Source organism: Lepisma saccharinum, chromosome 16 (assembly GCF_977018435.1).
Source record: "Lepisma saccharinum chromosome 16, izLepSacc3.1, whole genome shotgun sequence".
Classification (NCBI taxonomy): Eukaryota; Metazoa; Arthropoda; class Insecta; order Zygentoma; family Lepismatidae; genus Lepisma; species Lepisma saccharinum.
In genome coordinates this window covers 40,797,214-40,821,881 of record NC_139244.1, presented here as the reverse complement: position 1 = coordinate 40,821,881, position 24,668 = coordinate 40,797,214, and the positions used below count along the sequence as shown (strand labels likewise).

The following is a 24,668-nucleotide window of genomic DNA, read 5'->3' as shown; positions in this document are numbered from 1 at the left end:
TGACACAAATGCTGTCCTCACTCTGCGAAATAAAAAAAATCTTCACATTTTGTTCTGGAAGGACAATTAGTGAAAATGTGCTGAAAGTCAAGGTTAAGGCAATTACCATGTTTGTGGCAAATTTTATTTGTCTATTACAAGGAAAAATCCACCATGTAGCGTTCATTACATCTGCACCAACTGCACGTTTGTTTTAAATCACGATTGTTTGTAAATGTTTTGTCCTGCCTGCCTGCTTGAATTCCATATGCTTACAAGAACTGGCCTCAATAAGGGCTGCTCGAAGCCACAATGAAACATACACAAAATTGATGTTTAGTGGTATCATTTAACAATGTTGTGATTAACTTATGCTCCTTAATCTTTGATTTAATGGTAGCCTATGCACTGAATTTGCATTCCCTGCAATCTATACTTTGGAACAAAACAAGAAGAAACCACTGAAGAATTATCTTAAGATCAGACCATGTTTTGCAGAATATTTTAATTAATATCCTCTAAAAAACATTATTATATACTGGAAAGATGAAATATGTATACATTCAAATTTCACTTTAATATATTTAGAAACATATTTATCGTCACCATACCACGACTGTGATAATTTTGATTAAAGACCAGATATAGTAGTGTTTGAACATGTAAAATAATTTGGTGTTTAATACATGCAGTTTGACAGACAACTGTGACCTTGTTTTGAATATTTGTTTATTTTCGGTTGTTGTAAAATTGCATATTGTGAGAGATTCATTTTAGACAATTAATTTTGAGCACATACTTCCTTCTAACCAAACTAATATATATACCTTAAATTGTTATAGTTTTTCCTTACATATTTACTTGAAAATTACATAGGTTTGGTCTATCGGTTCAAACAATGCTGTATGTACCCTTATAGGATACTGTGTCTAAGTGGCCAAGACAGCCTTCTCATGAATAAGTTGAAGCCTGTGCAAAATTCATATCTGTGTTATTCCTAGGTTAGAGAAATGTGGCTTTCCTGATTTATAATAATATTTTACAAGCACCAAAAAATAAATAAAAAAAAAAATAAATATTGAACTGTAAATAATTCAGCATTCGATGACCTGACAAAATATCATTGTCAATTTACAAAATTGGCTCATGGAACATGACACTGTTCTGTCATCAAGATTTGAACCATTCATTCTGGCAACAGCTGTTGCGAGCATGGTGAAAATTTCAATTGATACTTTTAGTATGTACATACTTCAAAATGGGAGGATTATTTGACTTTCTATATATATATAAGAAAAACATATATTCACAAAAGAGCACAATACATTTACTTCATTATTGCATTCATATACAACTTATATACATATATAGATATATATTACACAATGATTTAAAAATCATATATAACATCTCTGCTTACTCACTGTTTCTGTACATATTGCCAGGAAAATGTGTGCTATTTATATATAATGAATTTTATGTATAGTATTTAATTTCTGAAATTTATTAGTATTCCCTGCTGGAAATTTCTAATGTTTTCGGTAGACAAATTCTACTGTTTTCAAATGTCTTCTACTGTGTACTGTGAAGTGTACTGAAATCCTATTGTAGATCTACTGTACAGCTTGTACTGTGCAGTAGGGTTACTGTACTGAAAAAACAATGTGAATAATAGTGCATAATACTTGCTACAATATATTATAAAATCATTTATTGACTCCAAGAATAGACAAATTAATTCTTGACACTATATTTTCAGTGATTTGGAAAAACAGTACATGAACTGAGTTTCTACTGTTTCTCTAATGAATACTACTGAAGTCAGATATATCTTAATGAATAAGTTACTACAATTCTTTCTTAAGAAATAACTCAACCTTAAAGCAGCTAGCAGTTTGAATACATGATCATATCAGTTGATTTTTCTTTCAGCATGGAATTTCCATGGTTATTATATCTATCTGTGTAATGCAATTGCAGAAGGATCCATTTTTTGATCAACATGGTCAACAGTGTTTGCTTGGTTTGATTTTTCAAACATTGAGGGTTAGGTCTTCATTTAAACTAATTTTTTGATGTTTTCGTGTGAATATAGGAAGAACAATATGTCAACTTATGTATAAAAGAGTATGTTTTTCAATTTTCTGCAAGTGCGTTAACCACAATGAAGCTACACACTGAAAAACGTGTTCACTTTATTTGATTTCTTTGTTGTGTGAACACATTCCTAAGTAGCAAGTTCCACATGCTTTACCATACAATTATTTTAGTTGTTTATGTGATTTTTCCATTGCATTTTCAGTTGTATAAATAAGAAATTTTTTATTACTGACAAGAGTACTGTTTTCAGACAGCAATATACTGAACACAATAAAATATGTTAGTTGTACAATTATATTACTGAAAACGTTACGAGTACAGTTCAATGTGGTTCAACTACTTCAGATAGAGGAAACAGTTGGACTATCAAAAACAGTAGAAAACATTAGTACAGTTCATCTAATGAAAACATTAGAAACAGTTGGGCTACTAAAAACAGTAGAAAACATTAGCAGTACAGTTCAACTACTGAAAACAGTAGATGTTTCAAAACACCCATTGATCTACTGAAAACAGTAGACAGAATATTCAGTAGGGTTATTAATTTAAAAAGAAACAATTGCTTGTAAACCTTTAAAACTGAATAAGTTTCTTTCTATATTAAATATGAGAATATTTTATCAGATATTACAATCAAAGTGAGTTTGACAATTGTTTTATCTCCAATGGGTAGTTAACGTAAAGGATTCTGGCATTTTTTGGATAGATTTATATTAATTTGCCTCTGAAACACTGATTTAGTCGCAATTTGTTAAATGTACTGTTAAAAGAACATATGGACTGTTGAGGTGGGTTTCACACATAATTGTCAGCCATGGTGAAGGTGCAATTTGGAATTCAACATAAACAGAGGTTAGGTAAGAATAGGTTTGTCAGATGTGAATACTTGTAAATCAAACTATTTAGAAAACATGAAAAATACCCTTTAAAAAATATCTGGCCACCTTATTTTCTAGGCAATACTGAAAATTTGAGTTGGGAACTACATTAGTATACTTCAGTATACCTCGGTTACTTTAAAACACACGTTCCCAATTCTTACCTCAAAATGCAATTAGAATCTCTGTTCTTTTATTTTTTAAATGAAAATTTGACTTATGCTATGTCCAAAAGGTACAAAGTACAGACTTGAAGTACGGTCTTGACGTAAGTGACATCACCTAGTACAGTTCGAAAGTGCCAAGTACAGAAGTACACAAGTGCACAGATCGTTGCTGACTAGATTACATGAATTCCGCAATCGTTGTTCATTTGTTTAAAATCACGGAGGTAGAAAGCCAGCAACACAGGTTAAATATACATTATGAGCCAGCAAGTTGGTGGTTAAAGTTCTTCTAGCATGTGAAAATGTATGTGTAAGAACATTTGAAAATGCTATGTGATTTCTATGGTGAAAAACAAGTGTTTAAAATGCTGGGAAAACGTGTCCTCAGTTTTATCTACTGATCGTATTTGGCGCTGCAGTCGAAGTGCAATTTGAAAGACTTTCACTTCCAGTCCATGACTTCAAGACCATACTTAGAGGAGGCTCACTTCAAGTACGGTCTTGCACCTTTTGGACACGGCTTAGTCTATTAAGTAGCTTGAAAATAATGCTCCTTTTCTGTGTACTTCCCACAAACTTATCTTGTTTTAAAAGTTACTTCTGTTGACAATTTCTGAAGACTGTATATTGTTGTGGGTGCTTGTTTCTGGAAAGCCCTTGTGTTATTTCATGAAATAAATAATTCAATTGATTAGAATAATGCAGGGTGGTTTTCCATAAAGTTATATGTTAGTCAAAGTTACTCCAAGGTTCACAAACCAAACATGATGCATTTTACAAAATATTCATGGAAATGGACAAACTCCTTGCCTTCACGTTCTAGACATTCACGTTATGCTGTAAAACAGTTTTAGGTTCCAAGGCAACTCACTTATTTAAGGATTGATACGATTTTTTTATTATGAAATTCCCTGACATTTTTCCAGTCCAAAAATGAAATTTTTGCAGACATGTTTATCATCATGATTTTTGCTTTTGAACCTTTTGTTTTTCAATTAAATATATAATCCGTTCATTGTTATGAATATTTACTTTCAGAACTTTTTAGCAAATTGCATTCTACATACACAAGAACTTGTGAAAATTCAAAGAGTAAATTATGAAATTACAATCGGCATCAGATTTATTGGGTGCTACATGCAGGTGCATCTAGCCTTCAGGTTAAGGTAGCAGAAGTACATTATTTCACCATAACAGATCTCCACATTATAAAAACAACAGAAAAAGTTCATAAATCATACACAATTTTTCATTTTCTAGCCATTTCTGGATTTATAGTGTCATAGAAAATGCTGCTTCTTTGCTTGCATTTATAAGTACACATCATCTCGGGAAATTTTTGTTGCATATAGGAATTCTATAGGAAATGCCAACAAGACTAACATCTATAAAATAATAGATGATAACCTCATCTTCACCAACCTTTCCGATAATTATGATCATATTGTCAATGTCCTTTAGTTATCAATCAGATATCTGGACTGCAAGTTTTACTTTGATATTCTTTCTAATATCTAGTATTATAAAAGTGAAAATTTATTATAAAAATTAAAAATGGAACCATAATTTTGCATAAGACTGAGAATCATAAGAATGAAGAAACAACTGAATCCAGAAGTGGAAGTGAAATGTTTGTTCATTTTGCAACTTTTTCTCTTGCAGATCAAAAATGCACATAAATTCCAGACGATATGCAAAATTCCCTGACATTTCCCTGTTTTCCAGATGCGTAGCAACCCTGTTATTTGAATGACATAAAATAACAGAAAATGTGTCATTCCATCAACTTGAAAACTTCACAAAATGACCAGATGAATTTCTGCTTTGCAGTTGTCAATAACAAATATTGGTGACTGCTTGTTTGGTTAACATTTTGCTCCACGTTACAGCGCCTTGAATAACGTAGTGTGGAAAACGACCCAAGAAACTGGTTCCCTGAGACGATGACAAGTAGATGGCAGTGCGATCGACCCCGGTGCTAATTTTGTTATGAAAGTAATGCGGCTTAGTTAGTTTTTGGAATATATTGTGTAGATTTGTTTCTCCACAAAGGCGGTAAGTGAATTGATGGAAACAGTTATATTTGTGGAGTGATTTGCAGTCACGAAATGGCATTAATTTACACAGAAAAGTAACATAAATACATTTTATGTGCAACGCAACACGAGCATCAACATATCGCATGTGAGGCTGGACGTCAAACGTTGGATTGTGTACACAAGTTTATTTTTGTATACTAATAAAATTGAAATAGTGTCATGAAGGAGAAAAAATGTTTCGTGGCGTACATATTATGAAGTCATTTTCCCGAAATGCAGATATTCGAAAGAATTTAATTTCATATTCCATGGAGTTCAAATAGCCGATTAGGATGTACCTTGTCATCTCTATCAACAAATTGCTTTACATTCGTGTCGATTGGTAAGTAGAACATTGGTGTTAAGGACTGTGCATAATCTCTGATAATGTATTGTTCATCGAAATGCAATTCACAAACACCAGCTGTGTCATAGAGTTCCTTGTCAGCTCTGGGAATTGCACGATTCCACTCGGCTAATTTATCTTTTTGTTTGGGAACACTAAATATACAAATACCCTTTTCTTTACTTGAACGATATCCACTAGAACAACCAGGCACAAAACAGTGGCGACAGTTTCCAGACATGGTGAAAATATAACTCAACCAGCGCGTTGTTTACATTTTTCCAGTAAGCGGGAAACGAAAAGTGTCATATTTCACGCTTGCGAGTTTTTGGGTAAGTTGGACAACACGCGAGTGGATGTAAAACAATCTTTGAAAAATAAACGAGTATTGTCTGTGTGAATTTCCATAAAAATAATACAATGACAATATTAATGAACCTTTCAGGATAATGCATACACAATACTAATTCTCGCGGCAATTGTCATGTTACATGTTACAATCCATACCTATGTTTTCTTCCGTATTGTTAATAAAAAAACTCAAGGACAGGTCATGATCGACGGTTCATAATATTCTTTAATATTTTCGCGACTACTGTACCAAATATCATAACAATTTTCTGATACAAAGAAATGTTACAAGGAAAAGAATCAGACGTTGCAGCGAAAACTCCATTTACTTCCATTATAAGCAGTCGAACACCAAGCACCGGGGTCAACACCAGCGCCTCTAGCGGATCATTTTCGAGTGGAACCAGCGAGAGACGGCAGAACCATGCCGTTTTCCACACTACGTTATTCTAGGTGCTGTACTCCACGTCAATCGAAGATTTATTGTTAGTTCTGCAAGTGGTGATACTTGTGAAATATGGAGGAGGTATTGTTGAATATCATCAAAGTAAACAATTTCTGATATTAATTAAATATACTTAGTTGATATAATTGTTTAAAATAATTAATTATACCACTTCAAATGTACTTTTAAAAACATAAATTTGTAATTATGCCAGCATCACAGTGATGGAAACGTACGGCCCATTAACTAAAATTCACAACTGATTCCACTAAGCATACAGACAACAGAATCTGTTCTATGCCATGACAAACACGGTAGATGCCAAATTTACATGAAGGTTATCTTTACATCAATTTTTTCCAAAATTATTACATCAATTTTTTCCAAAATTATTACATCAATTTTTTTCAAAAACTTTTTTTTTAACATCATCATACAACATACACCATCAATATCAAATTTACTGACCTTTTTATAGTAACGCTGCCTTTTCTACACAGTAGCAATCCGTAACTATAAGCATAGGAAACTTTGACCTAGGACACCGACATTAATAGGGAACTATATTTTCTGAAAAGTCTCACACACACAAAAAGTACGCAATTTATCCACACACATGTACAGGGTGATGCTAAAATCATGCCTTTGGGGATGAAGTAATCTAAAAGCAAGAAAGCAAGGATAAAAAAATATATATATATATATATTTCTGATAAATGTGAACATCGTTAAGGTCTCAAATTCTTGTCACAGCTATGTTGAATTTCAGAAAGATTATTTCAAGACTGATCTAAGGTTTAATGTTGCCATCAAAGTGCATAACCGGAGAAAAAGAAGAGAGAGAGAAAAAATTGTATTACATATTGCTTCTCTACCACTACAGATTGAAAACGTAATGAAGACGACTGTTAATTTCACAATATACTTGACTTGGTGTACTATTGCCACCAATACTGCAACTTTTATTACATGTCATGTATTCAAATGCTCTGTGTGTATTTCCTTACAGGAAGAAATTCCTATCGATCAACAGAAATGAAGTTCTGGTGGATCAGTTCCAAGTTCCATTGGAGCTTTTTCAAAAGTATCTATTGTTTTAGAGAACCATATTGACACACTTGTAGTGTGCATTACAATTCCTCCCAGTGTATCAAAAAACTTAGGGTTGATTGAGTTTGAGCTTTTGTTTTAAGGCTCAGCTGGATCTTTGGCCAATGCCAGGGCAGCTTTTTTTGAATTTTTCTGTCATTTCGAAGAACCGCTAAATTCCAAAAACTGAAAAATTACATTTGGGTATAGATAAAATAAAATGGATGTGAAATTTTTTTGGTCAAATGTAATTACCTGAAATATTGGGTAAAACTTCGATAGTGTCCCAACGGATTTCTTCATATTTACACAAGAAACTACTTACTGAAATGAGTTTCTTCAGCATTTAGAAGTTCTTGTTGGTATTTTCTTTCATCGAGAAAAACCGATGTTATCCGTATATGCTAAATTGAATGAAATGAGTGCTAATGGAACCTAACCTAACCTCATATGCATACCTTGTCCCCGTGATTGTTCATGGGGCTATCGTGAATTTTTGGGACTAATATCAATGGTTTTTGGGGGTACCCTTGGATGGTTTCTGGGGTTAACTTTTTTCGTGAAAAAAGCAAAATAGCACCTTGAAGAATCTTTTGCAATGCAGAATAGGTAAGTATGAATGTTAAAAATGATGAAATAAACGAGTGAGAAGTGTTGGGACGCTATCGAAGTTTTACCGAAATATTGTATACAAAAGACTGAAAGGTGGGAGTTTTTATTTTTATACACTACTAACAGTTTGGTAGTTTTCAGTTTTCTACACGGCCTTCATTGCAAACTCTGCACAACTCATAACGGTGATTCAATTCATTCTACATCTGGTGTAACATCTCTGGGGTGCTTCTGTTGAAAGGCTGTGTGATTTTTGAGTTTCAAATCATAAATATCTGTGGGTTTCTGTGAATAGACAGTGTTGGGGAGTTGGGAGGCCAAGCAATTGGTCTCTCACAGCCACACCAACGACGATTGAAATGTTGGTCAAGAAAATCACGAATCAGTTCAAACTTCATTGTTGCCACCACACTACAGCAAAACTCCCATGTTTCACGCACAAAAAACACCAACACGAAAATTTTCCTACTATGACATTTATGTTTCTATTCATGTTTTATTTTATTTTATCCATACCCTAGTGGATAACCCTGTATTTAGAATTTCTTCCAGAGCATTCACGTGAATCTTCGAGCAGTTTCCTTTCGCTGTTGCCTAGATATTATCAATAGTTTTGTGGTTACGTACACGAGAGGAAAATTCGAAAAAAGCTGCCTCGTGTCGCCATAAGTCCACTTTATTCACAGGTAGGCTAATCGGGACTGTACCTACAGTTTAAAGTGGGATCTGAACCAGTTACGCCACCATTGAATACTGCACCTGGAACCCTTAGGATACAAGACAAAGACATTATCACAATGCCATAGTGGAGGCCAACTAATAGGCACTTGCCTATGCTTTTGAGATGAACACTTTGTACTATGAAGTATCTGCAGGATGGTGTGATGCTCAAACACCCACAGCAGTGGACCACTGGGAACTGAATGACCACCATGACAATGCCACATCCTACATGTCTATCAAAATGCATATCAGGAATTGAGCTGGCTGATATCCCAAGTGAATCTTATCATCATAAAACAATATGGTTGTCCTTTCCTTCCTTTATTTGTCTTGATTTGGAAATCTATGACTTTTTCTGCCTTCTTTAGAATGAAGCTCAGAGGGTAGAGAGGAACTTTAGGAAGAAATGAGGCCTTTGCTGAACAGCACGAAGAAAGTGGATTTTCAGATGATGTTCAAACAATGACAGAATCACTAAAATCATTGCATCCTCTTCCCAGGGAAGGTGACTAATAAAACGTCAGGTTTGTCTGTCGTTCTTTTGTAGAGCCTGTCTGGAAACTGATAACCTTATAACCTTGGTAGCATGTCTTGTTAAGACAATCAGACACAGAAATACATCATCATCATCATCATCCTTCGCAGTTTCCTGCCTCTGGCTCTCCATTTTTTCTGGTCTTCCACCACTCCTCTTTCCACGATGTTCCAATCTTGTTCTCTTCTCCTAACACTCTCCGCTATCTGCTCTTTCAACAGACATCTTGGTCTCCCCCGTTGGCCTTATTACCCCTCCCTGTGCATTATAAGTTCTTTCTGGTAGTCTTTCTGCATCCATCCTCTTCATGTGTCCGAAACATCTCATCTGTGCCTGATCTATCATGTCCTGAAGCTTCACCATCCCCACTCCAGTGCGAGCCTCGGCTACTGAACGGGTCACAGGTGGCAGATAGTGAAACCCCTCAGATATGAGGGGAAGCTGTGAATAAGGGAAAACCCAAAATAAGCAATCCCGGACCGAGGCGGCAAGGCTATCAGGATGTGGAGGGTGTCCAGTGACATCCTTAGGCGAATAAACACCACCATAAAAGTGTTTGCCCCCACTGCCTTGTTGACCTGGAGGATCCAGAAAGGATAAGGAAGTTGGAACCCCGACAGAAAAACAAGGGTGTACTTAAGAACCCACAGGTGGGAACCCCACAACCCAGGTGTAGAATGTAACAGGCCCGATTAGCAGACAACCGAAAACATTAAAAAAAATCGAGAAAAGAAATAAGTACAACAGTACATTATGCCACAGGCCTGGTTTAAGTTTTCATTTTTCACAATTTTTTTTTCAGCTAGAGCACATTTTAGTGGTTCAAATCACACTTAAAGCTGCAAGTCTAGATTTCATTAGAGCACGTGCGCTTGTGTACACAAAGTGGGCTTCAAGAGCTTTTGGATTAAGGCCTGCTTTAGACCAAAATGCTACCGTGTCAAGTGAAAAATCTTATGGCACTTCAGATGCCATGGCATATTTCATGGCATTTCTCAAGGACACAATCAGTCCTATTTCCGTAGCATAACCAATCAGGCACGATGTAATGGCTGCCAAGTGAAATGTACACAACATATCCCTTCACATTTTTAAAACCCAATAACTATTGAACCAAAAGGAATAACATTTTCTATTAAAAAGTGTTAAGTATAAATCAATGGCGTGGTCTAAATACAATAATGATAAAAGAGAAATACAGGTGAAAAATAAAGAAGATTTTTGACTAGCTGACATGGTCATAATTGCAAAAGTTCTGGCAGCAAACATGCAAATAAATAACTTCTCTATGCTCAGAAAGTGCACCGAACATTTTACATTCCAAATTACTGATTTACTCCTTTTGCCAAGCCCTTAACTGATAATTTCCGTACATTGGCATGTGGACCATATATGCACTTGAATGATAAATCAGAATTGACATATTTTGAAAAGGAGAATAATACATCTCACAATTGTTCTGTGCCGTACGAGTAACTGACAAGCGAATAATTTTCAACTGTGCTTGCTATGAAAACACTGAACTTAAACTGACTTATACTTGCCATGTTCGAGAACGCACACGACAATGAAGGATCATTCTGTATATTGAAAGGAATTTAACACCTATTCTTTTCCCACGACACAACTCAGCTGTGTCAACACAGTGTCAATGGAAAAACAGACAGAAGGAAAATGAAAGGGTCATTGTATGTGTGTTGAGACGTGATGTTTCTAAGTGTTTCTTCAAGAAACAATAACTCCGGTTGTAGGCGACAAGACATTTATGGGAGTTGGATAGTCAGGTTAAAAAGGTCTTGCCCCATCTTATGATGAACCCCTTAAAGTGGCGAATTTAATGAAAACTTCTTGCATGCAAGAAAAATACAGAGCACGCCACAGTTTCCTGACTTTACCATGTTGCACTCTCCTGCCATTGGCTAGTCTGCATGGTCCTGCCTGATATATAACTTCTAAAACTGTACGCTGTATGATCAACTACAAAAGAACAGTGTGATTAAAAGGAATACTTTCATTAAAGCTACGAAATGCAGAATACGATTTTTTTGCAGGCAGGATTTTTGAATCACCCTGTATGTTAAAAAAACACTGCATAGTACTTTGTATCACTAGCTTAAGCTGCATGAATAGGTTTATTATCTTGAGGCCTTGAACAACCTGGGAATGCCACCTGACCTACCTCACACTTATATACTGGAAGTTCCAAACCATTATTGTGCGTGTTGTGATTATGACTATTGTGATTGTTAGCATTGTTCTGATTGTTGTGAATGCCTTTATGTCTCTTCAGTGCAAAACGATCAGAGAAGCCCACATCACACACATCACAACGGTAAGGTTTTTCTCCAGTGTGTACCTTTTTGTGATTCTTGAGGTGAGTTCCTTGCGAGAACGCACTTCCGCAGATTTCACAACGATAAGGTTTCTCACCTGTGTGGATTCTCCTGTGGTTCCAAAGGGTGGAGTGTCGCGAAAATGCTTTATGGCACACTTCACAGAGATAAGGTTTCTCGCCAGTATGTATGCGTTCATGGTTTTTCAGGTGCGGTCCTTGCGAAAACGCCATGTCACAAACCTCGCACTTGTAAGGTTTTTCGCCAGTATGTATGCGACGGTGGTTCTTCAAGTACGCTGCTTTCGCAAATGCCATCCCACAAACTTCACATTTATAAGGCTTCTCGCCCGAATGCAGACGCTTATGACTCCACAGCGATGAGTACCGAGAGAAAGTATTCTCGCATATCGAACACTGGAACGGCTTCTGCACCTTCGAAGGGCTCGTTATGAAAATCATTCCCGAACCGTTACATTTTTGGCACTTTCGAACCCCATGCACTCGCCGAAGGGGTTTAACATCACCACTATTTTCCGGAAATGTGACCTCACACGAGTCGCACTTGCTCCTCTGGTTGAGGTGGAACTTTCCATGCTTTTTCAGTCTTGCCTGATCTGCAAACTCTATGCCGCAAACCTCACACTTATGTTTATTTTCTGCATGAACTGTTTTGTGACTTCTCAACTCGGAAGCTTGCGGAAATACCAGTCCACACACCTCACAACCGTATGATTTCTCACCAGTGTGCACACGCTTATGATGATTCAGCAAGGAACTATGACCAAACACTAGTCCACACACATCACATTTAAAGGGCGTAAGAGAGACTTGATTCATAAATGCATAATTATAACTAAACTGCTGTCCACACATATCCAACCGGTAACATTTATCATCTTGCACTTTCTGAAGCATGTTCATGTTGTAGCAGAAGGGAAACTCTTTTGTACCCATTTCTTGCTTAAATTTTTCTTCATTCTCCTTCTGCTTTGGAAAATTAATGCTTGGTGTGACAACAGGGTGGCATATAGGCTCAGTTTTGAATTGTTTGTTCTCCTCATACATGTTTCTCGGGGGTTGAAGATTGTTGTGATCAAACACAGGCTGTGCCGGAATATCCGACTTACAAGAGTTATCAACAAAGGGAAATCTATTGTTTTGTTCAGTTTGTGTAAACCTGGTTTGTTGTTCAGTTTGGGTAAACCTATTCTGTTGCTCTGGTTGCTGCTGCTGAGGCTGTTGCTGTTGCTGTGGAATCATGGTACATTTGTTTTCCGAGACACCGTTTCCATTTGTTTGTGCTTTGAAGTTTGACGAAGGTATCTTAATCAGGCCTCCTCTGTTGGAAGGCCCACATTCGTCATATTTTTGATTATTCAAGTACGAATCTTGATGGTGGTGGACCATATCATCCCTTTTCATTTCCACAGGGTTTATCTCCCTCTGCTGCTCTCTGCCGCTGTTCATCCATGAATTGTCCAGTGCCATCTTGTGTTCCCACAAGGAAGGTCTAAATCCTGCAAAGGAAAAAAAATGTAATTTTCATCACACAAAGAGTATAGTTAGATAACTGTCTCCCTTTTCTAATTTAACAATTTTGCCTCCAAATTTACCCATTTCTAACTTCCTAAGATCCTTGCTTATTTCATGATCAGCTTTACAAATTGGCAGTTAATATATTATTTGACAGCTATTCCAAATAATTGTAAAATGCAATGTGCCATCTTTACATTTGTATTTTGTTTGGCTTTGTGACATGAGGATGAATCAGATTCAATGAAACTGACGATGTAGAGAAAATCACAAGACAACAGCCATGACTTTTAAAAGCTATGCATAGGGAAAATTGATGAAGGTTTCTTTGGACTCAATCTTGCTTAGTGGCGTCACACTAATATCCAGGGGAAATGTAAATGTTCAAAATTTCCTGAAAAATATGACTTCTAATTATTATTTTTTTTTCAAAATTGGGAGACAGGATTGCATGTCCCCAAACAAACAATGGTGTTTTGTCATGCTTCTCTCCAAATTTGGTCTATCCAGCATTCACAGGGCCGATGCCCGAATCAAAATTTCAAAAAATTGTTTATTTTTCTATTTTGATATATTTATTAATGAAATCGAGCCATGATTACTTTTTGTACTTCATGCCAAGTTCAAAAAGCATGCACTTGAGAAGTTCCCATCTGAAGATGCTTTACATGTAGGAGCTCCCGAACACACTAGAAATTAATTTTGCTTAAAATTTACACACTAGCCTACAGAAAAAGTTCGTAAAGATTAGATTCTGTTCTGTTTACTGGGATAAAACATTTAGTGCACTTTCCTTGATTCATCAGTGGGCTCATGGATTGGCACTCAAATGGGTGCTTTGTTGTTCCACAATTCATCAAACAATGCATCAAAAATGGTACTGTATGGTTTGAAACTTTTGTGGTTCTTAATATCTGTTCTGTAGGCAAAAACAGGAATGTCATGTTGATTTCGTTGCACTAAGAGTAAATAAACAAAAATATGTGTCTCTTCAAATTCTACTATTAATTTCTTTCATCAAGAATCATTCCAGATTTCACTGAATTTCAACATAATATAACATGGGTACCTGGGGGAAACCCTGGGGGGTAAAGGTGGTCAGGGGCGTGATGCTGATCACATCACCCCCACTCATGACTGGATCAAGAAAGTGTGGGGCGTTACCCCCACACCCCCTACACGCCTTCATGGCATGGTGCTAAGCACAGGGGAGCATTTTACCAGTTCTTTTTTTTTGGTTCCCCAGTATAGATGCACATTGGTGAATTTTAGAACGTGCAGTTCTGTAATGATATTAATGAAGATCATGGAAGATGGAAATTTTTCATTTTTTTAACCTAAAATACTCCTACATACTATTTTTGTGATGTCACAATATTACTGAGTATTCTATTTTCAACATACATTTATCCTGGCAAGTTGTATATATCCAGACCCAGGAAGAGCACAAGGAAACAATTTTCAATTTATACTTTCCTGCATTCGTATCTAAGAAAAATAATGTAACTTAGCCTCAATATATATGATCCAGGTTGTGTTAGTGCATGATATTGGTTACCTTCTTCGTATGCTTCATTACACAATCATGTAGCTATAACTTTTAAATTAACTTACCTAACATAAACTGAGCCGAGATTTACTAGCAGTCAAATTGAGCCATCAAACACTGAGGTGCCATGCTTGTCGGTCCCTTAATAGGCTGAAAACACACAACACAGCATTTAATAAACATTACTGGATTCAATGAATAGAGATTTGCAGTAAAACAAAGACATTTCAGAGCCATATATTTTAGTCATAAAAATTACTTTGGCACAGTTGTAATAGCCCGTCTAGTTGGCTGCACTTTGACACTCGGTGCAGTGCAGGTGTATCCAGTGTCAGGGTGGTGCAAGCAAGTGACGTTCAACCTACTAGATGGAAAGCGGTGTTCAAGTTCAGAAGATTCAACAGATGCCTGTCTGCTGCTTTAAACGGTCATTTGACTAGTTAGTACTCAACCCACGACCATACACCAAACATACACCGACCCACAACGTAGTGCAGACACCAAATACACTACTTGACTCCAAATCAACAAACTAGACGACTCTGTGTTGCACCGTGCAACCAACTAGACGCTTCGGTGCAAAGAGAGTCAAAAAGTGCAGCCAACTAGACGGGGCTATTGTATTTTTGATATCTCTACATTAATTATGACAATAAAGATTAATGATGATAATTCAGTGCTTTGATTATGTTTTGATAGAGAAATAGACAACTGACATTACAATCCAAACTGAAATCTATTCAGAAGATTTGTTTCTGCAGGGCCGTAATTTACTTATGATGATGATAGAATGCTGCTGCCAGTGGAACTACATCATGCACACTCAACTCAAGCACATAGGTTTTTTCTAATTATATTAATTTAAAATGTATCACAATTACAAGTAATCACGTACTTCTATCACAGAAGATGGAAATGATGTCCTTGTATTACCACACAGTTTCACATCTTTTGAGAAAATTTCCTTAAATATCGCCCCCTCATACTTTTGCTCTATTTCGTTTTCACATAAGAATCATGCATAATAATTCTTTGTTATACAGTGTACTTGCATTGTGACATTATAACAAGACTTGTAACACTTATCAATACTCACTGCTTACCGATTTGCAATTAGCAAATAACACATGTGAATATATAGCTAGATCCATCTTCAACGTGACACATCTGCCTGTATGAAAGCACATACTGACATTCATGATAGACAGAGAGATGCCACATTCCAACGGCATGGATATGTTCTAGATAACATGTTGTTCATCAGAGATATTGCAATGTTCCGCAGAGTGCTTACTGTAGGGAAACTTGACAGGACTTCAGCTTGGAAAGCTGCCCCATGTGCCAAGATCTAGTGGCACAATAATCAAATAATGGCATTGTACTACAGACTTATTACTGCATCTTTCATGTGGAATGACTTTTCTGTCCCACAAATTAATGTATACATGCTTGACAGTGAGCATCCATTTGAAAACTACTTGATACGAGTAACCTTTCATTTGCATCCATGTCCAATTTCTGTGTGAAATTTACTGAACCATACTGTAGCACTTTTTGTAACATACATACATTCTAGATTGGCAAAAGCTACGTCAGCTACCATAACTGTGTAATTGAGGTTATGAATGTCCCTTTCATCTTATATTTCTCTGAATCTTTGGTGTTTTCAAGGCATTGCAGAGTAGAGTACAGAAAGAATCTGTATTTATGTACCCTGACCATATATCCCTTTCAACAATAATTACATGCATTTCTGTAGTAAAGGAAGAACACCTTATAAAAACACAAGGAACACCACCTTATAAAAACACAATCATCCCTGAATTACCAGCAATCACCACAAATAAACAAACAAAAACATAAATATTTACTTACAAATTTTGGAAAGAAGACCAACCGGTAAAATTTTAGTATCCGCAAAATGCATTTCTTCAATTTTACAGGAGAAAGTACTTACCGAACTGACTTTCCGTACACTTTTGAAAGGTCGGGGAAGTGTTTTTTCCCATTGCTTAATTTATTTCGCCAGTAAATCATGTACTTTTGAAGATTAATGTCTCTCCAATGCACGAAATCTGTTGCCTCTATGTCCTTCTACTACGTGAACCAAATGTTGTGTGCGTTCGATGATGTAACCCCCGGTCAGTGTTTCCAACCACGCTGTTGTTTTGCAAGAACATGACAATTTTAACTATTTTTGCCTAACATAACCTTGCCGTGCATGGTTTGTGGGGCTATCCGGGCATGGTTCGTGGGATTTTCGAACCCGGAAAAAAATACAAAATCAGTAACACGAAAGTAGGTATTTTTCGGTGAAGAAGGTTGGAAACACTGCACACCCACTGATCATAGACAACGCTAGTCAAGATTTTCCCACCATATTGTGTGTAACGCAACCGAAAAACCAACAGACAATAATTACTCGATATGTGGAAAATTGAAATTATTGTCATGAAAAAAATGAAATCCCACCTTCAAGAATCCTTAGCAATAATGCAGGGTATGACTGAAGATGGCCGGACCCCTCTCCGATTTTCTTGATATTTGGCTTACTTACTAATTGAGGCCTGCTAATGACGAATCTGAAGTTAAAATTTGTCGGAAACGTCTAGAAATTGCAAAATAATTGCAAACCATTGACGCTAGCCCCACGAACCATTGACGTGTGGTTAGGTTAGGCATACATAGTTAAAATTTTGTGTCGTGGTAGTATCAGGATCTAGAAATTGCAAAACAATTGCGAACCATTGATGCTAGGCCCATGAACCATTGACGGGTGGTTAGGTTAGTTTCGGGTTAGTTTAGGCAAACATAGTTAAAATTTGGTGTCGTGGTAGTATCAGGAATATACATATTTGCTTGTGAAACAAAAAAACTCCGGATATTGACGGTTTCCATTCCGAAAACTAACTCCTTATTTATGCTTATTTTGCAATTTCTAGACGTTTCCGACAACTTTTAACTTCAGATTCGTGCTTAGGAGGCCTCAATTAGTGAGTATGCCAAATATGAAGAAAATCGGAGAGGGGTCCGGTCATATTCAGTCGTTCCCAATGCAGAATACGTAAGTACCAATGTGAAAAACAAGAAAATAAAGGAATTTCAGACGTTTGGCAGATACTAAAATTTTAATGACAAACCTAAAGGCATTCAATTGATGAAATATATATTTCGGGAGCTTAAAAAAGTTCGTACATTTAGAGTAGCTATTAAATTTGTGCATACTGTTATCACCCTGCTGTAAATTTCTGTTTACAATGAACAAAATCTACGGTTATCATTTGTAGTAATAATAATGATAATAATAATAATTCCCTTATTTAGCAGGCGAGGTTCAGCCATAGGCTGCTCCACCACCCTACCTATAGTATTCTCAAAAATATACTGAAACACAATGACTTTCTACTGAACACCTTTAGTACGTCTAATGTACTGCTACAGTACACATACAGTAGATGAACTACAAGTGAACATATTTCTTGTCATGCAATATGGTATGTAGTGTGTATCTATTTGAAAAGCTGAACACGGTAGATGCTTCAAAACACCTATTGATCTACTAAAAACAGTACACAGAATTTTCAGTAGGGCAATTTACAAACAGTACACAGAATTTTCAGCAGGGCAATTTACATGCTCCCTGTCGACATTCTCCCAAACGTACTTGTGCCAAACAAAAAAAAAGGTAAATAACGTCAAAGAATGCATTCATAGCGTCAACGTATGTGGTTACTGTATAAGTTTGCATGATATTGCCATCTGATAGTACGTCCTAACCATCAGATACGTACCTATGTAGGCCATTATAAAACTGTAAAACGAAGCATTATGATAATACGAGCTCGAATAACATAATTCTGCTTTTATGCTGGCTAATAAGCAGGTGACAATTCTTTTACAAACACTCTTCTTAAAGAAACTGTATCACTTTGAAGAAATATCAAGCGATCGTGATGTTGTCAACATAACGTTGACAAGTTATTATTTTGACTCGGATATTTTCTTTTCACTACTTGAAGCCAAGAACTAAATTTACAGTGAACTTATATAATCCATGATAATACCAAACCATATAAATACGTAAAAGCATCCACTTTCTTACCTAGTTCACTTCGATAACACGGTCTTCATAGGCAGATGTTATTGACCCCTTTTTCTCATCTTCACTCCGCCATAGCTGGCAACCATTTCTTAAGATTCAGAAGTACCAACAGTACAACTAAATATTGACATTTTTTTCGCAGGTGCATTTTCACTCGTATCATTTCATGCGTTCAATTTTCATTTTTCCCCTTTGGAAGCAATACAGCAAAATGACAGTAGCCGTCCTAATGGTACCGTATTTGATAAACTTCTAGCAGAACGGAAGTCCCATACATATACATTAAATGATGGCATATTAAATATTTTTTTAAAAAAATGTTGAGGTTGCTCTGCATATTTTCTGACGGATGAAACTCTAAAATTATTAAGTCAAATGATTAATAAAATAAGCAATTCATATGCAGATTCTTTTGGAAAGGGTTGAGACAAAATTGAATGATTGGCATAAAAAGGCACACCGTTCATATGTTGGTCTTCCTGCAAATAAGATGACAGGTGAATAAAAGACAAACAAATCGCTGTCTAACAACATCAAATATTGGTTACATAATCAGCTGCGAGGTATGCTTGTTATTTGTCACAATATACAGTATGTAACATTCTTATTCGTACACACGGATTTTCAAAGAAAATGCTTTAATATCTGAAAGGAAATACACTCTTTTGAAATTGTTTCTTTACAATTCAATAACTAATATCATTAGGAACATAAAATCTTACCCAAATTCTGTATAACCAATGACAATAACAAATTAAATGAAACTGAAAGAGAAACATGCCATTTTTTGTACAACTTTTCTATTCGTACACTTAATAATATAAAAGAAAAAAGTATATTCAGAGCAAATTGACTGACAGTTCTAATACTTTGATGCGTATCCTTTGGCTTTAATTACTGCTTGGCACCTGTTCTTCATGTACCTGAGGGAAACCCTGGGGGGTAAAGGCGGTCAGGGGCGTGATGCTGATCACATCACCTCCACTCATGACCGGATCAAGAAAGTGTGGGGCGTTACCCCCACACCCCCTATAAGCCTTCCTGGCGTGGTGTTAAGCACAGAGGAGCACTTTACTTTTTACCTGTTCTTCATAGAATTAACCAGTTTCCGACATGTTTCAGAGCATATTTTATTCCACTCGGCTTGCACAACAGTTTTCAACTCTTGTTTGGATTTGACGCCTGCTTTATGGACTCGCCTCTTCAAAATTGCCCATAAATGCTCAATGGGATTTAAGTCTGGACTTGGAGCTGGTGTTTGTAGTAGTTGGGGCACATTCCATATTAGCCAATTCATGTTAACTCGCGCCTTATGCTTGCTGTCATTGTCTTGTTGAAATCTGTAGATAGGCGGCACGTCCATTTTTTGGGCACTCTGCTTTACATTGTTCTTCAATATGTCCAAATAGACATATGCATCCATGATACCTTCAATAAACTGGATGGTACCAACACCTTTGGACGACATACAGCCCCAAATCATTAATGACCCACCAATGTGTTTAACTGTTGGAACTGTGTTAATGTGATCATTGTGTTTATTTGATTTTCTCCAGACCCTATTTATCCCATCTGACCCGTATCAGTGGCGATTTCTCTGGGTGTGTAAGTCGTGTGTCAACGGCCAAAGGAAAATGAAATAAAGAAGAAAGTATCTGTACTTTTATAAATTACGATTTTGAGCGTTTTTCTTTAATTGTCAGTTTCGAGCGCCCGGCAGTTTTCGAACGCGGCGCAGCGCGCAGTGGTTGTCAGGCAGGCAGATCGGTCCGTGACGGGCAGGGCGTTGCGAGGAAATCCAACGTCTTACCACTGCCAAAACATAGCATGACCGCGCATGCGCACCCTACCACCCACGAGCATGGTTAGCACTGGTCAGCTTCTCAAGGCGTTGTATTTGTTCCCAACAGTTTGGCTTTCATTCACCCCGCGTTCCGCGTTGTTTTGCTCGTGATTGTTGTGCATTATTTTTTAAACGTGTGGTGTGAAGTGATGTGATTATTTTAAGATGGAGAATAGTGAAAGTGTTGTGCAAAAGTATTTAAATAAATCCTTTTCTTCGCTTTCGTATTCAGAGAAGAAACAAGTGATTGACAATGGTCGACCATGTCCGAATCTCACGATGTCAACATGTGTTAAAGGAAAAAATGGTGCTGGAAAAGGTTTTGAGAGACATTTTCGAAAAGAACTCTATGAAATTTCAGACTGGCTTTGCGGGTGTGATGTAGTGAATAAATTTTACTGTTGGACATGTTTATTATTCTCCACTAAAAAAAATGTTTGGAATTATCAAGGGTATGCGGATTTGAATCATCTCAATACTGCAGCGAAAAAACACACTGAGTCTGAATTGCATCTTTCTAGTTTCTTTAAATTTAGTAGTTTTGTTGCCACTCCTACTAGAATTGACGTTCTTTTGGTTACTCAACGAAAAGCTGAAATAGAGCTACACAATGAAAAAGTAAAAAAGAACAGGGAAATATTAAAGAGGTTGATTAACGCCGTCTGCTATTTAGCAAAGCAAGAACTGCCATTCCGAGGCCATGAGGAAAATGCAGCATCTCTAAATAAGGGCAATTACATGGAATTCCTTATTGCAAGTGCCGAGTTCGATCCCTCATTAAAAGAACATTTATTAAATGTTTCGGCAGGCATTCAAAATGATTTAATAAATTCAGTTTCGGATGTCCTGAGAGATGAAATCTATAATGAAATTCAAAACGCAGACTTTGTGGCTATCATGGTCGATGAAACATCAGATATTAGCAATAAATCTCAGGTGTCAACCGTGTTACGTTTTTTTTCGGCCTCACAGAAAAAAGTCATTGAAAGATTTCTTGGATTTCATGACATGAGCGCCGATAAAACTGCAGGAGCTCTTTTTAGTCACGTGACTGAAATAGTGGATAAATATAAGTGTGGGGATAAATTAATTGCCCAGATATACGATGGATATTCTGTAATGAGTGTTCATTTGAATGGCCTTCAAAGCAAAGTTTTGGAAAATTATCCGAAAGCTTTTTTTACGCATTGTTATGCTCATGTCATGAACTTGGTGCTGCAACAATCGTTAGAATGTAACAAAGAGCTTAAGGTGTTCTTTTGTGGTCTTAAATCACTGCCTACGTTTTTCTCTCATTCCCCAAAGAGGTTACACGAACTTTCTTCTTTCATGTCCAGAAAGCTCCCGTCATTAGCTCCTACCAGATGGAATTTTACCTCTAGGCTAGTGTGGACAGTCAATGACAACAGAGAAGCACTGCTTATGTTTTTTCAACATGTTAGTGAAAGTGGAGACTTCGATCATTTGACTGCAATGACTTCAAGAGGATTTTCTAGCTTCCTGAAGGACTTCGAAAACATATTTTTAATAAAGGCTTTATCCAACTTGCTTGCCTTTTCAGACGTATTATTCAGTATATTGCAGTCTAAAAATGTTGATATTTTGTATTGCAGTAATAAAATAACTGAATTTCAGCGACAGCTGCAAAAGGAAAGGGAGAATTTCGAAACACTTTGGAATTCTATAACTGGTGCAGTAGAAGAGGAAGAGATTGTTGAAATGAAAAGGAGGCGACTGAACAACGAATCACAGAAAGACCACTGCCGGAGGCTTTACTTTGAAATCATTGATAATATGATATTGCAATATTGCAATATTTTGATTTACTAAATCCCACAAAACGGGGCAACTTCAATAAAAGAGAAAACTTTCCTCATCATCTCGTACATAAATTGCAGGAAATTTATGGTAGTCTGTTTAATTTAACAAAACTACAGAATGAACTTTATGTCTGGTATGCTTCCACTGAAGGATCAGAGAAAACACCAATTGAGATTGTAAATTATCTACTGGACACGAATCTAGTGGATGGGTTTACGGAAATATATAAATTAGCAGTGTTGATCGCAACAATTCCTTCCACGACGTCATCTGTCGAGAGATCGTTCTCGTCACTGAAGAGGATCCACACATTCTGCCGCTCTACTCAAACTCAGAACCGGATGACGAATTTAAGTCTTATCTCCATCGAGAAAGAATTACTTTCTAAGCTGCGAGAAGGGGATAAATCCAAATTTTATGAGGCGGTGATCAGCGCATTTCTCTCTAAAGAAAGAAGAATAGAGCTGGAATTCAAGTAACTGTAAGTAATGAGCATTTGATTTTTCAAAATTACTTTTTGGAGGAATAAATGAAGGGTAAGGGGAAAAACCGGGAATGTGCATGTGCATTTTAGCAATTTTGTAATTAACGAGTCATTCTTATGTCCAGTGTGTTCTTTGTAGGGGGTGGTGGGAGTTCCAGACCCCTCTGGTTGCAAACTTTTAGCTTGTTAAATATACCTAGTCTGGCCATAAATACTGTTACAAACTTTCGGAAAGTGTACATTTTGAAAAATGATTGGTGCTATTTGTGTGTAATATATGTAACTGTAACATACTAAAAGAACATTTTAAAATCTGAAACCATATTCAATTTATTCACCAAATAGTGTGTAACAGTATTTATGGCCAGACTAGGTATAATACATACAATATCCCAAGTAACTAGAATTTCTCCCCCACTGGAATTAGAAATGTCCACATACGTTAAGATCATTGAAACTCGTGCTTTAAAAATTAATTGTATGGCGAAGTATTGAACATTAATTTTCTCGTTTAAACTGTTCTTTGGCAGTCCATGTTTCTCCTTACCCTTCAAATACGATTAATATTTTAAATGAAGTATTTACTTGATTTAAAATAATTTATGTAATTTAATGTTTTTCTAAATATTTCGAAATTTACACCAAAAATGTTCAGGCAAAATTTGTAACATTTGTTCACAGAAATGAGAGGGGGAGGGGTTAACACTACTTCTTTGCCAACGCCTTAAGTTCAGGGTCAGGAGACGCCACTGACCCGTATATATTAATCTTGGACTCGTCTGACCATATGACACTATCCCAAAATTCTTGGTCCTTGTGGATGTGCTCTTTCGCGAATGAAAGTCTATTCCTGCGATTCACATTATTTACATACGGCCTCTTTCGTGGTATTCTGCCATGATATCCATTCTCCACAAGGCACGTCGGACAGTTTGATCGGACATCATCTTGCCAGCAACATTTTCTACTAACGGTCGTAACTGAGGAACACTTAGTCTAGGGTTTTCTCACACTCTTTTTAAAATAAAGCGTTCATCACGTTTATTCAACCGTCTCTTTTGTGGTTGGTTTTCTCGGCACATTCTGTGTGGAACCTTCCTCTCTAAATTGGTTTACTAATTATGTATTGAACTGTGGAGTGTGATTTATTGACTGTTTGTCCAATTTTTCTTAACGAATAACCTCTAAGGACCAAATTTATAATAACATCCTTCAGATCGGAACTAAGTTCCTTCACCTTGCCCATTTCGAACACTCTGATAGATAGACGATAGGCCTACAACAATACCTACGCCAGCATTCCGCTTGACGGGGAGCGCGCCTGCATGTTCAAACTAGGGATGGCCAGATCCGGATCCAAAAATTTTTCGGATCCGGATCCGTTTTACCATCCCACATGAGCGCTTCTTTGGAAAGTAAGAATGTGTTTATAACATATTGTTACCTGCTAATATACATAGGCTATATATATATATTTATATATATATAATATACATACATACATACATACATACATGCCATTATATATATATATATATATATATATATATATATATATATATATATATATATATATATAGTGCGCGTGCGCGATTTGTAATTAATACACTTACAAGGGAGGTTATCTAAGTGTCCCCCTCCGATTTCCATGAAACTTGACAGGTGTATAGAAGGGCCCAAAGGAAGAAGTCCATGTTT

At 36.5% G+C, this 24,668-nt stretch overlaps 1 protein-coding gene across 1 annotated transcript; it reads right to left on the bottom strand.

The window, feature by feature from the left end:
* Positions 1 to 1,322: 1,322 nt before the first annotated feature.
* On the bottom strand, positions 1,323 to 19,059 carry LOC146000418 (uncharacterized). The gene is made up of 3 exons (XM_083138021.1): positions 18,823 to 19,059; positions 14,786 to 14,870; positions 1,323 to 13,155 (listed from the first exon to the last, which is right to left on the bottom strand). The coding sequence occupies exons 2-3, from the start codon at positions 14,790 to 14,792 to the stop codon at positions 11,417 to 11,419; spliced, it is 1,746 nt and encodes a 581-aa protein (XP_082994147.1). The 5' UTR covers positions 14,793 to 14,870; positions 18,823 to 19,059; the 3' UTR covers positions 1,323 to 11,416.
* Positions 19,060 to 24,668: the final 5,609 nt, after the last annotated feature.